The 16660-nt window shown below is 40.9% G+C and overlaps 2 protein-coding genes across 3 annotated transcripts in view; both read right to left on the bottom strand.

Moving 5' to 3' along the window:
* Positions 1-1705: 1705 nt before the first annotated feature.
* On the bottom strand, positions 1706-5148 carry tal2 (T-cell acute lymphocytic leukemia 2). Of its 2 annotated transcripts, XM_024275658.1 has the most exons (4): positions 4970-5148; positions 4719-4904; positions 2785-2876; positions 1706-2502 (listed from the first exon to the last, which is right to left on the bottom strand). In XM_024275658.1, the coding sequence occupies exons 1-4, from the start codon at positions 5063-5065 to the stop codon at positions 2160-2162; spliced, it is 717 nt and encodes a 238-aa protein (XP_024131426.1). In that variant the 5' UTR covers positions 5066-5148; the 3' UTR covers positions 1706-2159. The 2 variants fall into 2 exon arrangements, with proteins under 2 accessions (XP_024131426.1, XP_024131427.1); XM_024275659.1 differs by having other exon boundaries at positions 2785-3662; positions 4719-5148.
* Positions 5149-5383: 235 nt separating this feature from the next.
* shoc1 (shortage in chiasmata 1) overlaps positions 5384-16660 on the bottom strand; it is a gene marked incomplete in the record, with an annotated part of 20897 nt that continues 9620 nt past the window's right edge. Inside the window, 14 exon segments of the mRNA XM_024275657.2 lie at positions 5384-5476; positions 7308-7959; positions 8521-8670; positions 9601-9732; positions 12059-12146; positions 12258-12379; positions 13331-13442; positions 13797-13902; positions 13975-14150; positions 14246-14315; positions 15374-15446; positions 15508-15680; positions 15750-15842; positions 15925-16119. Coding sequence (XP_024131425.1) covers positions 5388-5476; positions 7308-7959; positions 8521-8670; positions 9601-9732; positions 12059-12146; positions 12258-12379; positions 13331-13442; positions 13797-13902; positions 13975-14150; positions 14246-14315; positions 15374-15446; positions 15508-15680; positions 15750-15842; positions 15925-16119 — 2231 coding nt within the window.

Here is a 16660-nt window from a genome sequence, read left to right as displayed (position 1 = left end):
TGCACGTGAAAAACAGCATGGAGGAGATTTATTGACGAGAACAGCAAAGTCACACTGAAAATATCCACCAAACAGCGAGGCCGTCAAAGCTGCACCGCGATATTAGCGAGGTAAAACTGCGCAGGAGTGATACTCTCTTGGCGACATAATCAGACAACTGCACCAGAAAAGAGGTCATATTACCATTACCTCTTAGGGGATTATGGGAAACATGTCCCGGTAGGCAATGAGCTCAAAGCTCCACCCCCATGCAAAATTAGGACCAGCTCAGTAGCAAAAACTGGAAAACTAGAATTAAAACAGAGAACTGAAAGCAAAGAATGAGAAACAAACAAAATAAAGTTAAAAGTACAAATATACTTTTTTTTTGATTGGTAACAATTTTACTTTATTTTTTCAAGTTGCAAATTTATTTATTTTTTAATCAAATTTTCAATTTCCCCCTTAAATTTTCAAACTTTTTTTTCAAATTTTCAATCTGATTTTTGGTTAAATCCCCATTTGACCCCATACACTTCTTCTTTCTGCAGAAACGGCTCTTTTTCCATCTGGACGTCCGGCAACTGGACAGTGTTTGACTCCACGGTGACCTTTGACCTCTAGGGTTGTAAGTTAAACGCTTGTCCTCCAGGCGGCTGGTCGCCGGACAAAGAGCAAAAGGTCATCTGTGTGTCCACTTCACACAGAAAACAAACCTTTCTCGGCTTTTTGAGGAAGAACAACAGAGTTCAGTTCTTTCTATTTTATTACTTTCAACTGAATAATTAGAAAAAAAAGTGCAAACATGGTTTTTGTTTTAATTTATAAAAATATTAAATCCCCTCTTTAAGATGGTTTTAAGCCTAAAATCATCTCCTCAAGTCTTACAGAACTGATTAGTGTGTAGTCATCTGTGATTAGTCAATCAGTCGTTTATAGGCGGTCCTGCCGGTTCTGACCCACAGAAGAGCTACCTCAGACTCACACTTCATCCACGAGGCAAATCAAGTCAAACTGCATATTTCTTTTACATTTTCTTTCATTTAATAAAATAAAAAGTTGAATCTACATCACCTGATGAAGGTGCAGTGATCCTATCTGCATGCAGATATTTGGATTTTATTCATTAAAATATTAGCAATTTTCTGCTATTATAAAAAAACAGATTTTATTTTCTTGTAAACACACAATTTGTCTCGTTGTGTTTTCAGATTTGTGGCTTTTAAAGGGATGGGAGATATATCGGTGCCGGTATGGGATAATATTTGCATAATTTGAGTTTATCTGTATCGGACCGATCCTAAAAAAAAAATCTACAGTTGTTGCTGTGACTATTTTCAGTTACACTTCATTTTTTACATGGATAGTTGTTCCTAACAGATCCTTGGCACTGGGAAGCTTGTATTACAGTAACGTCTAATAGTCAGAAAATGATGTGAATGTTTTCAGATCTATTTTTTTAAGTAAGACTTGTTCCTGAAATCCCCTGCTGTATGTTAAAAAATGTCAAGTACAATGTGATTGCATAGTAAAAGAGAATGTGGATTTCTTGTAAAAAAACAAAAGGAAAATCTAAATTTGGTGTCATAGCAGACACTCAAATATCGATATCCTCAAATATCGGTTTTCGGTATCGGCTGGAAAACATGATATCGCCCATTCCCAGTAAAAATGTTTGCAACAAACAAAACCTTTTTGTTTGTAAATAACAGAAATGTGACAAAGCTGGAAAAAGTCGTAACGAATCCTTTATTAAATAAATAGTTGAAATAAATAACACTATTTGATAACAAGCCAAAGCAGAATAACTTAAGAGGAGAAGCTTCACAATCAGTTCATGATCTTTGGTCATGTGACCCTCAGCTTCGGTGGAGGAGGACCGCCACCATTTCTCAGCTCCACACGGGAGGAGGAGCAGGAACGACGTCTGGAGGGAAACGACCTTCGATGAGGAGGAGAAGGTCAGATTCAGATTGCTCGGGGAGCGAAGGAGGGAAATTTGAGAATCAGATGAAACTCTTGTCTACTTGAAATGGAAGAATCCTTCTGTTTTCTCTCCGAGGCAGAAAAGCGGGATTGATGACACCGTCATGCAGATGCGAGGGTTTCCTCCTGCTCAGAACTCCTGGGTTTCGGTTTGGTTCCGCCCAGTTTGGGTCCATAAGAGTTCTTCTCCTGCTCTACCAGGCCTCGGAGCTGTCGCAGCTGGATCCAGGCGACGGCGCCTCGGTGTCGCTGGTGACGGTCCAGGCGTGTGGCGGCGAGCGCAGCTGCTCCATGTTCCCTCGCAGGAAGGTGAGCAGGGCTGTGGGGGAGTGGCCGGCCGGCTGGCCGCTCTGGCTCTCCAGCAGCTGCACCAGGAAGTTGATGTAGCGCATGGCCAGGCGCAGGATCTCGTTCTTGCTCAGCTTCTTCTCCGGAGGGTGGGTTGGGATGAGCTTCCGCAGCTCCGCGAAGGCCGTGTTGACGTTGTGCTGGCGCCAGCGCTCCCGGGTGTTGGTGAACACCTTCCTGGTCATGGTGCTGAGACAGAAACAAACCGTCAATTTATTTAAAAAAATATCCAAAATACAGACATTTTTAATTAAATTATTATATTTTATCTAATTTGCTAAAAAACATTTACATTAGATTAAAACTTTAATGCATATTTTATCGCTAATGCAACTTTGTGAAGATTTTTTTAAATCTATAACTACATAAAATGTTGTTGACTTAGAAGTTTGTATGTCGGAATGACAATAAAGGAATGCATTCCTCTCCTAAATGAAAGGTGGACCTTCAGAAGGAGATACTTGCTCTCACCTGCTCAGAGGAGTGAAGCCGACCGCTGTAAATGCGTCCTCTGCAGGTCCAGGAGTCCTGCAGGAGTGTCCTCTCAGATGCGTGTCCTCATCCTAATGAGGAGCGGAGGGGCCGGACGGGGACACAAAGAGCCGGAGTGAGGGTGAGGAGGCTTCAGCCCACATTTTATAGCAGGCTGCGCTCCATTGTGTGACGTCGCCGCTCGTCTTTGTGCCATTTGTTGGCCCGTTTTACCGTCGGGGACGAACCAATGACGACGCTTGCTGAAGAGACGCATCTTTTGGTTTGTTTTTTTTACATCATTAAAGAGCTTTTACTGTCTGCTTGTGATGATTTATGATTCATGTAATCCCTGCGGTGAAACTGAGACATTAGTGTGTGACGGCGGGGGACCCTCCTGCCTCTTTACCGTCTCCAGGAAAACACCTTCATGTCTCTGCAGCTCCGCTTTGGAGTTCAGCCTGATTGGACCACAAAAGGTAGGAAGACCACATCCAGACTGACAGTCCAACAATGCTCGTTTTGTCACCACTATGGTAATCTTGTTGAACCATTTCAAGGGGCCACACATAAATTTCACCTCTCTGCAGCCACCGACCCCCCCAGCTCGCCCCCCCTCACTACTTTCAAGCAGGAGTCTAGTTTAACCAATCCTCTGTGCTCTTTTTACAGCCTTCAAGTGTTGTTTCAAAGCCTTCAGTAAAAGTCTCCGTGTGGAGTAGGAATTTACATAATCCGATTAGGGGCCGGGATTAGCCCCGGGTCTGGAGAACAGGGCCCGCTGGGGGCCCGGTTTCTGAATCCCCTCCATTTATGAGCCCCACTGCACGTCCAAGAGGCTGCACCTGCAGGCCGGCCTCGCCGCGATGAGCTGCATCCTGCAACCCAGAGACATTTCACAAGTTCCACTAAGTTGATTTCTGATTTTTTAAAACAGGACAGCAAAATATCTCACTTGATACACTAAAAATTTTAGATTTTCTATCATTGTTATTGTCCACATGAGTTCTGGGGTTCTGGTCTCTATTCTCATTTACTTCACCTCTCCTCTATTCTTTATTCTATTTAGTTCTCTCTGCTTCTGTTTGGTGCAGTGTGATTCACGTGTTGTTCTTCTTTCTCACTCCAGGGGAGCGGGAAAGATTCCAGATTCCTGGTGGATTGTCTGTGGTCCTGTTCGTGGGCGTGGACCTCGCCCCCACCCATTCTCCAGTCCTATCTGGCTGAACTCTATTCAAACATTTAGTTGTACAGTTTGATAAGCTAATTCTTCTTTAACAATCGTGGTAAATCTCCTTAAGGATTTCTCCCTCATGTAGACATTCCTGAAGTTTCTTCTTTCTTTCTTGAATCAGGTGTTTTAGGAGTTGTTCTTTACCGGGACGGAGGATCTAAGGACAAGGATAACCAGTTTTATTTAGTCTGTTTAGTTTTTAGCTATTGTTTATGACCAAACTTCTGCTTCTGAAAAGTTACCGGCATGAGGCCCAATGAGGCAATTCTTTTTTGATATTTTGTGACATAAATAAAACTGAATTTCCATAGTCATAAATATAAACGTAAATTGATTTTCCGTCAGGATTGCTCATCCTTCTGGATTAGAGCAGAGATAGAGGTTAACTCCATGTGTGTGTTGTCTCATGTGCTGGGTGGGGTTTGTGGGTGTTTACATGATCCACACAGGTGACGGTAGCCGCCGCCTGCGATGGGAGATAACAGCTGAGTGACCTTTCCTGCTGATGCGCAGACGGCGCTCTGCAGGCAGCGCGGCTTTGAACAGCCTGTTATTTCCCACGTTAAGCCGCCGTCCCTTTCAGAGCCGCGGCTGGACGGCGGTCCAGAGCCATTACTGCACCATTAGGCCGCTGTTTACCTCGCCATCACGCTCTCCTTTGACCGCCGCTTTTGTTCCAGAGCCAATAAAAACCACAAACCTTCTCCGTCTTTGTCTGAGCGTCTCTCCTTGGAAGGCAGCGGCGGGTTATTGATGGTGGACGGCGGGGAAGTGCCGTCCAGAGGCAGGGCGGTGTGGAGTCCCCGGGGGGGTCTTTGTCTGGGGATCCTCCTGGGGGGGTGGCTTCACTCTGCTGGCTCCTGCAGATAAGCGCTCCTTCCACAGGCTGAGAGGGCGCGATAAGAGGATTTCTGCTCTGAACTCACACGAATGAAAGGAGGAGGAACCCACCAACACCGCCGGCTTCAAAGGAGACTTTATCGGTGGAACTGGAGGGACCGTCCATCCGTCCTCCAGCCAGAAATCACTTTCTGTGTTTCTCTGCATGTGAAGAAAAGAGGTTTGAATCCGATTTACACAAAGAATCTGCTTCTTTAAAGGTAGAAACTGTATGTAAATATGCAGAACATAATATAGCTAAATAAATCAAATGCTTAATATAACATAAAGACATTTTTGCTTTTATTTTCAGTCTGAATTTATTTTCCAATTAAACACGAGGAATTACAAAAATCCTCCACATTTAACATCTGTGATAAAAAAGGTAAACATCCTTAAACTTTACTGACATTTTATTTAAGTTGAGAGAAAACTAAGATAAAGGATGTTTCTAGATATAAAATGGATGTAAAACAGTTTTTTTTAAGGTCTAAAAGAGTCTGAGTCTCGTCTGTCCGTCACTTCTTCCAGGGACTTTCTCGCAGCTCAGCCGGCCCATCTTCAGCGGCGGCAGCGCGGCTGCAAAAACACAAACAGCTGATTGAAAAGAACCACCTTCGACTGAGGAAACAAAACTAGGATGTCTCACTCGGATCATGTGATTGGGAATCAGACCAGATCAGTTTCCTCCTCCAGCTTCTCCCTACATGTAGACCTCCAAATGGAGAGATGTGGAAAACAGACTAATCCGTTCTCTCCAACTACTAAAAACCTCTATAGTGCTGGACTCTATCACTTTTTTTAAATTTGCAAGTATGACATCACAAATTTTACAAAGTGAAATATAAAATAAATGTATACATTAAAGTAAAAATAAATAATATATTTGTATATTGAAAAATATATATATAAAATAGAACAAATGTAAAAATCTGAGAATTTTACGATGATTCATTTATTTATTCATGAAAGTGTTCTGGTAGTTGAAACGATTATGGTTTATTAAAAAAAAAAAAATCACAAAAATTGCTCAAACGCAATGCATTGTGGCCCGTGTTCCCATATCTAGTGAGGATCGCTGCAGCCTGGTTCCTCGCAGAGAATTCTGGGAAATATCTAGAGCGCTAGATTTTGGAATTGGGAATTTGGACAGCGTTCCAAAATAACAAACGCACTATAATAGTGCACCATAGTAATGAAGTAATTGGATATAGTCACTGTGTTTTCATGTCATGACGTCATAGATCGTCGCCAGCAATGTACTCCAGCGCTCCCTAACCATTTTCAGGCCAAAGACCTGTCTGAACTAGTTGGTATTTTTTGGCTTCCGGTTTCTGAAAATCTTTTTTTAAAACCAGAAATTTGGTTGAAAAACTCCAAAAAATATAGATAGATTTTTTTAAATACAGGTGACGAACAAACAAAGTTGTTTTGTAGAATTTGTTTATGATTTGAAGAAAAAAAACAATGTCATGATTTTTCCCCACATAAAACATTTTAACACACAATTCAACACAAAGTAACATTTTCTGAACTGTTTCTGAACTGATGTAATTCAGACTTGCTGTGAGAAAATTCTCAAATTTTACAAGTTTCTCCAAATCAGCAAATTTATTTTTATTGAATTTGATTAAATCTTCATTCTCTGTAAAATGCTTGAACTTTGTGAGGAAGATTTTCCCTTAAACATCAAAGTGGAGGCTAACAACCGGATGCTAGCTTCAGCTACATCTGACTTTTAAGGTCTGATGGATAAATAAAGCAAAAAAATAAAAAAATAAATAAAATAAAATGACCCAAGCGTCCTAAAACTGGTGTTTTTGAATATAAAATAAACATGAATCCGTTATGTCTCCAACTTTATTTTCTGCTTGTGAAACAGCTGAGAGTCTGTCGTCACGTAATAGCCAGACCAGCTTATGCTATATAATCAATGAATAAATCAATAGTGTCAAAAAACTACTAAATGGTTACTTTGATATGATCCAGTCATGAATATTCATCATATTTATGCTACAACAACAAATGTAAAAGAAGGTCATCATTCATTTCTAAGAATTTTTTCTAAATAATATGAATCACATCTTATCAAAAGTGTTCTAGAGATCCTAAAACTAAAGTCATCAAACCTTCTCACGTGAATAATTATCACTTATTTTTACAAATTAATAGTTTACTATTGTTTTCTCTTCATAGTTGTTCTATTTTAACTGGATTGTTGAAGCTACTACACAGAAATGCTCTGTTTCAGTAATAAATTATATAAAGTTTAATAAAATAAAAAGGCTGTTTATTTTGCATTTGTTCTTTTTTTTGGGACTCGGCAGATTCTCAGAATTAAATGACTTGGAATCGGATCGGATAAAGACCTGAGAGAGACATCATCTGGGTTCATCTTCAGGTCACATACCTGATCCGTCCAGACCTGCAGCGTCTCGGCTCCTCCTCCTCTCCCGTCCTCTCCAGATCCTGGATCCATGCGAGTCTGAAGCCGCCGTTCCTTCATGGCTGCAGACTGTACTCCAGAAAGCTCCTGGGGGGGGGCTCAGACTCAAGCTGTGACCGGTGGATGTGGGGGGTGGTGGGCTGTGGAGCAGGTGGTTCAGGGTGGGGCTTTGACTGAAGCTGAAGTCCAGATTCAGAGGGCTGTCGAGGCCGTACAGGTGGGAGCTGAAGTCAGCTGTTGAGAATGTGGGACTCCTGTCCTCAGGGAGTCGTTCAACGACCCTCCCAGCAGCCCCCGCTCTGCTCCGGGGGTTCTGTGTCTCTGCTGTCCAGGTTCTGGTCCAGCTGCTCTGGAGGTGAACATCCGGGCTGCAGAAGGAGCCACTTAGGTCCAGTTTGAAGGCTACAGATTCTGCATCTTGCCTGCAGAAAAAGTCCTCTCTTCCATCAGCTTCACACAGGAAGTTGGGCGTGAGGCCGCCGCAGAGCCGCATCTGCTCGCCGCTGTCGGTCCAGAGGCCGTTTGAGGGCGTGGCTGGTGGGTTTGCTTCGAAGAACGGGGTGTGAGGTTGAGCGGGATCAGATGTTGAGTACAGAGACGTGATGTCACGGAACAACTAAAACCAGAGAACAAAAACAGTTCCTAGAATAATCGTCTCAACAGTGAGAATATTTCTAGAAGATCCAGGAGATTAATAAATTATTTGAAGCTGAATTTACTTCAAGAGATTCATCATTTGGATCAAACTTTTAAAGTACAAATGTTTTTGTGCATTTTAGCAATAAAAAAGAATTTAAGTGGCGAGCAGCAGGCGCCACCTGTCCCCTCCCCCTTTCAGCTGCTGCACGCCCAGCCCGTCACCCTTGGCCACTTTTTTCAAAATGGCACCTTTCAGTTGTTTTTATCTCCATAGCAACCATTTGATTTTTTGGTCATCTGGAGGTCACAAACAGATCTGTGTCATTTTTTAGAAGAATCTGTAAAAGTAAACTTTTGGGTTTGCTTGGCAACTGAGGTTTTTTGTTAACCACGCCCACATTCCTAATATGTTCAGATTGTATGTTATCATTTTGTTCAGCCAACAATTCATGTATTAAAGAAATCAGAACTGTAAAACCAATCTGGTCCTTAAGTTCGCCAGGACAGAACCATGCGACTCTGATGCGGTCCGGATCACCTTCAGGACTTTCTGTGGGACCTCAGGAAGCAGCTCTGTCAACTCGGAGAGGGAGGCGCTCAGGAGCCGGAGCAGGGATGGGAATCTGCTGAGCATCAGCTGACCCACCAGAGGATTGACACATGGAAACTGTGACAGACACTCCTCGTCCTGGAGACACAAACACGTTATTTTATGTAAATTTCAGACGTAGATTTACCTTTTATTTGTTTTATTCTACTTTTTCAGCAGAAATGATTAAAAAAAGGTGCTGGAGGATCTAGGTAGTTAGATCCACTTTCCTTTGAGTGGAATAAAACGACATTCCAGATTCTTTACAGCTCATCTTTTTGTCTGAACATCAACTACTATCATCATGATGGAAGACTGAATTTTTGTATTTACTTTATTAAAAAAAAAAAAAAAAAAAAGTTTGGTGCAAACATTGTATGCATGTGTGTAAACAGAAAATTCTTTCAAAGATGGAAAAAAATCTGTCTTCAGGACAGCATCAGTTCGTCGGGGGGAAACAATCGACTGTATCAGAGAACTGGACAGAGTGATTGTGATGTCATTGTTTATTTCCAAGTCAATTCAGTCGTCATTTGTCGGCAATACAGACCGCCATGTTGGAGCCAGACATCGTAAGTGAGCGGTAATTGGTCGGAGTCATTGTATCCATAGCAACCGCTCTGGTCATCAGGAGTGAGCTTGTTGGAAGGCCACGCCCCCTCCACTTAAAAGTAGGCTACAATGAAATCTGTCAAACATTTTAAATGAAGTCTGTGAGATTTTTGACTTCTTGGAGCCACTTCAGAACGCCAGGGGGAGGGGTCACTCAGTCCAGTTGTTATATACAGTCAATAGGCCCAACAGCTATGGTGAAGCCTCATTGAAATTACAGTCACATGATTCATGTTTTGCGTTTGTTTTTAGAAAGTTTGTCATGATTTGTGAAGTTTTTGTCTGCTTTTCTGAGATCCATAATCTGGGTTTAATTCAAATACATTTGGTTGAGATGCCTCATGAACTCAAAAACTACAACTGACTAGAAACAGTCTCTGCAGGCGACCCTCACGATGCGTCTTTGACTGAGGTCACCTGTGAAGGGATCACCGTCAGCCAGTCTCTGCTCAGGTATCTGACAGGATCCCAGTCGCTCCTCATCATGGTGGTGAAGCAGATTCGGTTGATGCTTTTGGCCATTTCAGTCACGTCTGACACCATTAGAACCTGAGGAAAATTAATAGTTTTCATCAGAAATACTTTATTTTGTAACATTGTATTGAGATAAAGTTTCTTAACAATAAAACACCTTAACATAAAATGCCTAACAAAAGCCCAAGTGCAAGTGAAGGGCATTTTAAATTCAAAACTTCAATCAACGTTCAGTAAAATAAAATAAAAAACATCAAAAATAACATTTCCATAACACTTTCATGTTCATTTTTTGTCAGGACCAAATCTTTTCCTCCTCTGCTGAACTACAGTAATAAATGAAATAGAGATTTATCATTTCCAATTAACTTTTGTTTTTTAAAACATTAAAGACTGAGAAAAGCGGGATACTCTGTGGATAGTTTGACAGTCTGTTACTGCCGCCGCGTTCTCTGGCTGCAGCTCGATGCAGCGACGTGTCCAGCGGAGCTCACGCCATGAATATGCCGGCAGACAGACCGCTATGCTGGGGTTGGATCACGCTTAAACCTAAACTACATTTAAAACGTCCCCCGGTGCGCTTGCTGTACGGAACGTCGGGGGTCCGCAGCCCTCGGGACACGACGCCGGACGCGAGCCGGTACCACCAGACGTGGTACTGGACGCGAACCGGAGCCGGGTTAGGGGTGCAGGAGCTCTCCAGGTCCTAGCGCCGGCCGGTTTTAGCTCGCAGCTCGGTGGTTGGAGACCCGCCCGTGATCTAGTGTGAGAGCGGCCGGTGAGTTAAAGGGGGGGCGCCAGAGCGCGGTATGGAAAGGCACGTATGAGAAAATCCCATTGACTGTAAAAATAATGGACTTATCGAGCTATGAGGTCCCCCCATTATATACACTCTATGGAAAATCCGCGATTAATGCGTCAAAAAAATTGTCGGCGTCATGCACATGTCAAATTAACGCGTTTTTAACGCGACAAATCTGACAGCCCTAAAAGAAACATTTTTAAAACTCTAACTCAAACAAAACTGGGAATTAAAGTGTTTTTATAATAAGACAAGATTACAGAATATCAATAATTTAATAATCATTGATTTAAAAAATGAATTACAAGTATTATGTCACTTTATTATAGTGCTGGGCAATGTGATGATATACAGTATATCGTCTGGCTGATAGAAAAGTGTCTATCATGGCATTTCTCTTCTATCGTTTATATCGTTTCTAACCACCAAACGTGTCCTTTAATAGCCTGAGACGATTGCGCAGGTGTTTCCTCGTCAGTGTGTACACAAAAAATGTATAAAAGTGAAAATAAAGACAAATAAAAAAGAGATTCTTCGTAAAGAAACTCTGTCTTGTGGTTTTGCGACGTAAAGCTGCTTTACATCCCGATTATTGACATGCAGAACGATAGACGCAAACAGCTTGAAGTTGTCTCCCTGAAGTTGAAACAGAAACACCGATGCAGGAAGCCCAAGAAGAAACACTTTCAGCAAAAGAGGGAACGTCTGTGATTTGGCTGCATTTTGGATTCAAGACGTCCGACGATGAGCAGAAGACTGCAGTGTGTAAGCTATGCTAGGAGGCTATTCCCGCGCCGATGCTAACACAACAAACCTTCTATCACTCAAAGAAAGTCCATGAAAATGAACATATGAGATTCAAATAAGTAAGAGATAAACCGGTCTGTGAAAAAGGGCTGTAACAAGTATCCAAGTAGAACTCGGATTCTCGCAATCGGCTCAGAAAATTTGAGGACAAATATTCACAACGTCCAAGATCGCTAATTCGTGATCTTTAAAAATATAGAAGAGTGTAGCAAAATATTTATTTGAGACTGAATTTTTCTTTACTGACATAAGTTCTAAAAAATCAAATTATCTTTAATCGGCAGTGTTTCTATTGTTTTGGTTATGGTAACTCTTCAACATTTGACACAACTAATGTAACTCCAGCGGATTCTGAAGTGGAGAAACGCAGCCTCGCGTACATGCTGCACTGCACAGCTAAAGGCTGGATGTGATCAACAGGTATCAGCTGATTCTGTTGCTGAGAAAAGCGGCAGATTTGCATTAAAATGTAACCCTCAGAACGTAACGTGTTGCAGAACTTGGAGGATGGAAAAGCTGTATAACATTTTCAGGATTTGTTGTTAAATGACCATTAAAAACAACAAACAAATTCAGTGAAAATACCTTTGATTTTTTGAAGCAATGGTGTATATCGTGATATATAATAGTTTATATTGTGATATACAATAGCACAATGAAGGACCACGTCATTACCTGCATTTGTTGCAGATTAAAACAGTGCTCGTTTGCAGGACAATATTGATTAGGACTAAATGGTTTGTTGAAACGCGTGTTTGACTCATTCTGATAGAGACATGTTTGATGTTTCACCTTCACATCCAGATCTTCAGGCTTCATCCCAAACAAAACCAGAGATGAATAAACCAGAGCCAGGTTGCTGAAAGTCTCGCTGGAAAACCTGCCGTTAAACACAAATGAGAGCTTATCCAATCCTGATTCCATCAGCTGCTGGTTCCGCCTCTGTGTTGGTAACTCTGTTCATTCTGTGGGGGGGGTCGCAGACACTGACCTGCCCCCCCGGCCGTCGGGGCAGAACAGGACGAGCCAGCAGCAGTTGTACTGCAGGGAGAGCGCCGTCAGCCTCATCACCAGAACCTCACTGGCTCGGTCCTGATCCAGTTCCTCCAGCTCCTGTAGAAGAAAGCAGACCTCCAATCAGAAACCATCTCCAGTTCTGAGCTACAATTCAAAGAAAACTTTATTGTCACTGAACAGCGACGACATTTAAGAGGAAAGACCTTAGAGAAAACAAGATGTACAAGTAATAAAATAAACAAATATGTGATCAAAAAAATAAATATGTATTGAAAATAAATATGTAATAAATTTAACAAATATGTAATAACATGAATAAATATTTAAACTAAAAAATATGCGCTAAAATAAATGAATATATAATAAAAATAAATTAATTTGCAAAAAAATAACAAATATGTGATAAAATAAAGAAATAATAAAATAAATAAATGTGCAATAAAATAAACACATTTCATAAAATAAATATATAATAAAAAATGCAATAAAATAAACAAATAAGTCACAAAATAAATATATAATGACATAAATAAATATCCAATAAAATAAAAACATATGTCATAAAATAATCAAATAATATATGTAATAAAAAAAATAAATATGTAATAAAATAAACAATAAGATGAAATAATAAATGATAAAAAATATGTGATAAAACAAATAAATAAAAACGTAATATTAACAAGATAGCAATACAAAACACAAAAAATAAGATAAATAAAATTGAATTAAAATAAAAAGTAGGTAATTAAAATAAGATCTAATGTTAATGAGAAATCAAATAAATTACTAAATAAGTAATAAAACACATAATCATTTAATAAAATTAGTTAAAATGTATTATAATAAAATAACCAATAAAATAATTATTTAAAATAACAAAATAAATATAATAAAACATAACAAATAAAACCTAAAAATGTAATGAAATAAGAAATAAAAAGACCAATAAGTAAAATCAATAACTAAATACTGATTCTTGTAAGATGGAAGTTTTGGTCCAGAGTTCAGCTCCTGACCTGCCTCAGACCAGGTAACCAGACTCACCTGGATGACGACTGCAGTGCTTTCATCCACTGTGATCACGGCGTAGTTGTGGGTCCCGCCGAGCATCTGCAGGGAGGGATGGGGGCTCCTCTCCACCACCGCCACATTGAAGCTGGAAATACAAAAAATGTATTTAAGAATATTATTGTCTGATAATTAAAAAAAATGAAGTAACTGTTTAGGGGAAAAGTTTTAGTAGAGACAAAACTTCTGATAAAATACAGATGAAGAGAATATCAACAGGGAGCTTTATAAACATTTTAAATGATTTTACATTTTGTAGAATAAGTCAAACTTTTAATCTATTTGTTATGAAAGACTTTCCTGTTGAAATGTAGACGATTAAAAGCTGGTAACATTTACAACAAGAGCTCAAAAAGCAGCAAAACAATTTTTAACTTTTTCTGTTAAATATTTCACACAAATACTTAGAATTCTCATCAATGAAGAGAAACGCGACGCTCACCTGGACTCCAGAGTTTGTAGCAGTGAAGGACAGTTGAGGAGTTCCTCCGTCACAAACAGAACATACGGAACGTTCTCCTCCAAACACCATGAGACCTCCTCCGGGCCTTCAGCAGAACCAAACACTCGTTCAGACAGAGACTCAGTCCCAGAATCGGTTCTACGGCGAGGCGGCAGACCAGAATCCGTGACGACGGCGTCAAAGGTCAGGTGCTGGATGCTATTCTGGCTGCACACCGCGGACCATGGAGACTGACCGGGATGGTCAAACTCCACCACCACAGAGAAGCAGGTCCAGGGGAAGTCCGGACCGATGTGCTGCTCAAACACCAGCGCACAGTCGCAGCCGCAGACGCTGACGGGACACAAACGGCGGGAAAACAGAGTTCTGTTACGGACGAGGAACGAGGAACGCCTCATATCAGAGATATTTACCAAAACCACACAGACCTGCTGACCACGCCGGCTCCATTCAGCTTCACTTTATCCTCATCAGGACGGACACAAGTCACAGCAGCGTCTGACACCAGAGGAAGGTTTTCTTTACAGGATTTGACTTATAAACCTTTTAGGAGAATTTGTTACAACACAGTCGGTTATAAGCTTCTGCTACAGGCAGAGTTGCCAGATCGAGCTACAGTTTTCAAGCCCAAAAGAATCTAGAAATCGACAGATTCCACAAAAATGTCAATCAGTCATTAAACTAATTAATAAAGTAATGATCTGTGATTAATTACTTCATGTTTTGACTGAAAGTTCAGCTTAGAGACAATTTTTAAATTTCATATCGGCCATTTTTTTGTCAGTCAGAGAAAAGCATAAAATAATGGAACGTTTTATTAGCAACTACTGGGGGACAAACTTGAGCCGGTTTTGTTTCCCCAAACATTAAGAACAATCAATATTAAAAGAAAAAAACAGATCATCAAACACTAGTATAACATGTTTTCATGACTAAAAGTGGAAAGTGTTCTTACATTTTTACTTCTCTTGAATTTAGGTGAGATAAAAATAAGCAAATCTCCCTTTGAAGCGTGTGAAGAGTGGTTTGATTTTAAAAAACCTGTTTTTACAAAAATCAACAAAACAAATAATAATTTGACATCAGGAGCTAAATAAAATATATTTTTCACGAGATTATTCCAAAAGGGTTTTGGTGTTTTTCTAAATCTGAATACATTCTATTAAAAACTTTTAATCAATTATTTTTTTCATAATCACAAAAGCCTCGTTTCCAACAGTCGGTACAATTCGATCTGGTGTTTTGAGCATTTCCGTTACAAAATGGACCCCTCAAACCACATCAAAGATGAGTCCCGGGGGCCAGATCCGGCCCTCCGGGTAATTCTATCGGCCCTCCAGATCATTTTATTTTATTGTTATTAATGACCTGATGTTATCTTGCGCTTATTTCTAACTTGTATAATTTTGACAAAATATAATTTTATGGAGAGTAAAATATTAAAAGTTATTTAAGGTTTAAGTTGATTTATTCTGGAATAATATTCCTGCATTTTTATTATTCATAATTATGGTAAAAAGTTAGTTTTAAAAATTGGCATTCTGTTAGCTGCTCACCGGTCACTCGGCTCAGACTGCTGAGAACCGTCGACCTGTTTTCATCCGAGTCCACAGACAGAATGACGAGAATCTGTAAAACACAAACAGTGAAGCTGCTGAGCGACCTGGATGAAGCTGCACTCCTCACTGACTTTCTCTGCAGACGTCCTGCTGCGCAGCCACGCAGCCAGCAGCTGCTGCAGCTCCAGCAGTTTGTTGTTGGACTCCTGGTTTTTCTGAGCGAGGAAGAGGATGATGTTCAGCTTCCTCAGCAGCAGCTTCAGGCTCGGATCTGCACACGACTCTGCCGCTCTGCTCAGGTACACTGAAGCACAAAGAGGTTAAAGCAGAGACCTCTTCTTTTAGTCCCTAGAATAAACTTTCTCCTACTGACCCAGCCCGCTGCTCAGGTCACATTTCAGCAGCAGCTCTTTGAACGTCACCAGCACATGGATCAGAACCACCTGACTTAGAAGCAGCTCCTGGTCTGGGTCAGACAGAAGTGGGTTTGTTCTGACCGACAGTTCAAAGCAGACAGATGAAAGCATGAGCGGAGCGGCCGTCCGTACCCCTGAGCAGCGCGGCGTCGTCTGCAGACGTGCTGCGCAGCGCCTTCTCCTGCTGCTTCAGGAGGAAGTGAGTTTGGTCCGGGGCCAAGCAGCTGAAGTCCCCCCACACGGGCCCGCGGAGTCCCAGCTGTCTGACCGAGTCCAAACGGGGCCGAGCGAAGGCCAGCAGCTCCTGGTAAGCCCGCCGCTGGCTCTCTGCGAGGAGGCGGAGTCACAAGTAATAGTGTGAGGGATCAAACACAACAAGTGAGTTCAGAGCAATGTGTTATCGAAGATAGAAGCAAAGGAAACAAAACTATAACTTTAGTGAAGTAGAATAATACGCGTTCAAATACAATTCTAAGACAAAAATATCACAAACGATTATTTTAATGTTCGACCAATCACGGATTATTTTTCTGACTAGTCGACTAATCGGGTCATGTGCAAACGGGATGAATGACCCACATCTTAACTAGGGATGTAACGATTCAATCAAACTGATTCGATTCAGTTTTAAAGTCACGATTTCCATTTTTTTATTTTTTTTAATCAACACAACAAATTAAAGTTATTTTAAGTGTTTTATTTTTTCCCCTAACATCAAACTGCCTGTTTTCCCACAGAAAGGATTCAATACAAATAAACAATTATACATAAAGTTGAAATGATCACAAATCCTTTCATACTCGGTTCATGTTGTGCTCCACGTGTGGTCGACCACTCCACACCCGCTCAGCACAACCCCTCCCCTCAG

This window comes from Oryzias melastigma, linkage group LG9, assembly GCF_002922805.2.
Source record: "Oryzias melastigma strain HK-1 linkage group LG9, ASM292280v2, whole genome shotgun sequence".
NCBI lineage: Eukaryota > Metazoa > Chordata > Actinopteri > Beloniformes > Adrianichthyidae > Oryzias > Oryzias melastigma.
The sequence above is the reverse complement of the archived record's forward strand: the minus strand, read 5'-3'. Positions and strand labels throughout refer to the sequence as shown.

Coding starts and splice junctions, on each gene's coding strand:
- tal2 (XM_024275658.1), bottom strand. CDS start 5,065: ATGCAGAGAAACACAGAAAGTGATTTCTGGCTGGAGGACGGATGGACG. Junction 4,905..4,969: donor CTTTGAAGCCGGCGGTGTTG/GTGGGTTCCTCC, acceptor GCGCCCTCTCAG/CCTGTGGAAGGAGCGCTTAT. Junction 2,503..2,784: donor GGCTTCACTCCTCTGAGCAG/GTGAGAGCAAGT, acceptor TTTCTGTCTCAG/CACCATGACCAGGAAGGTGT.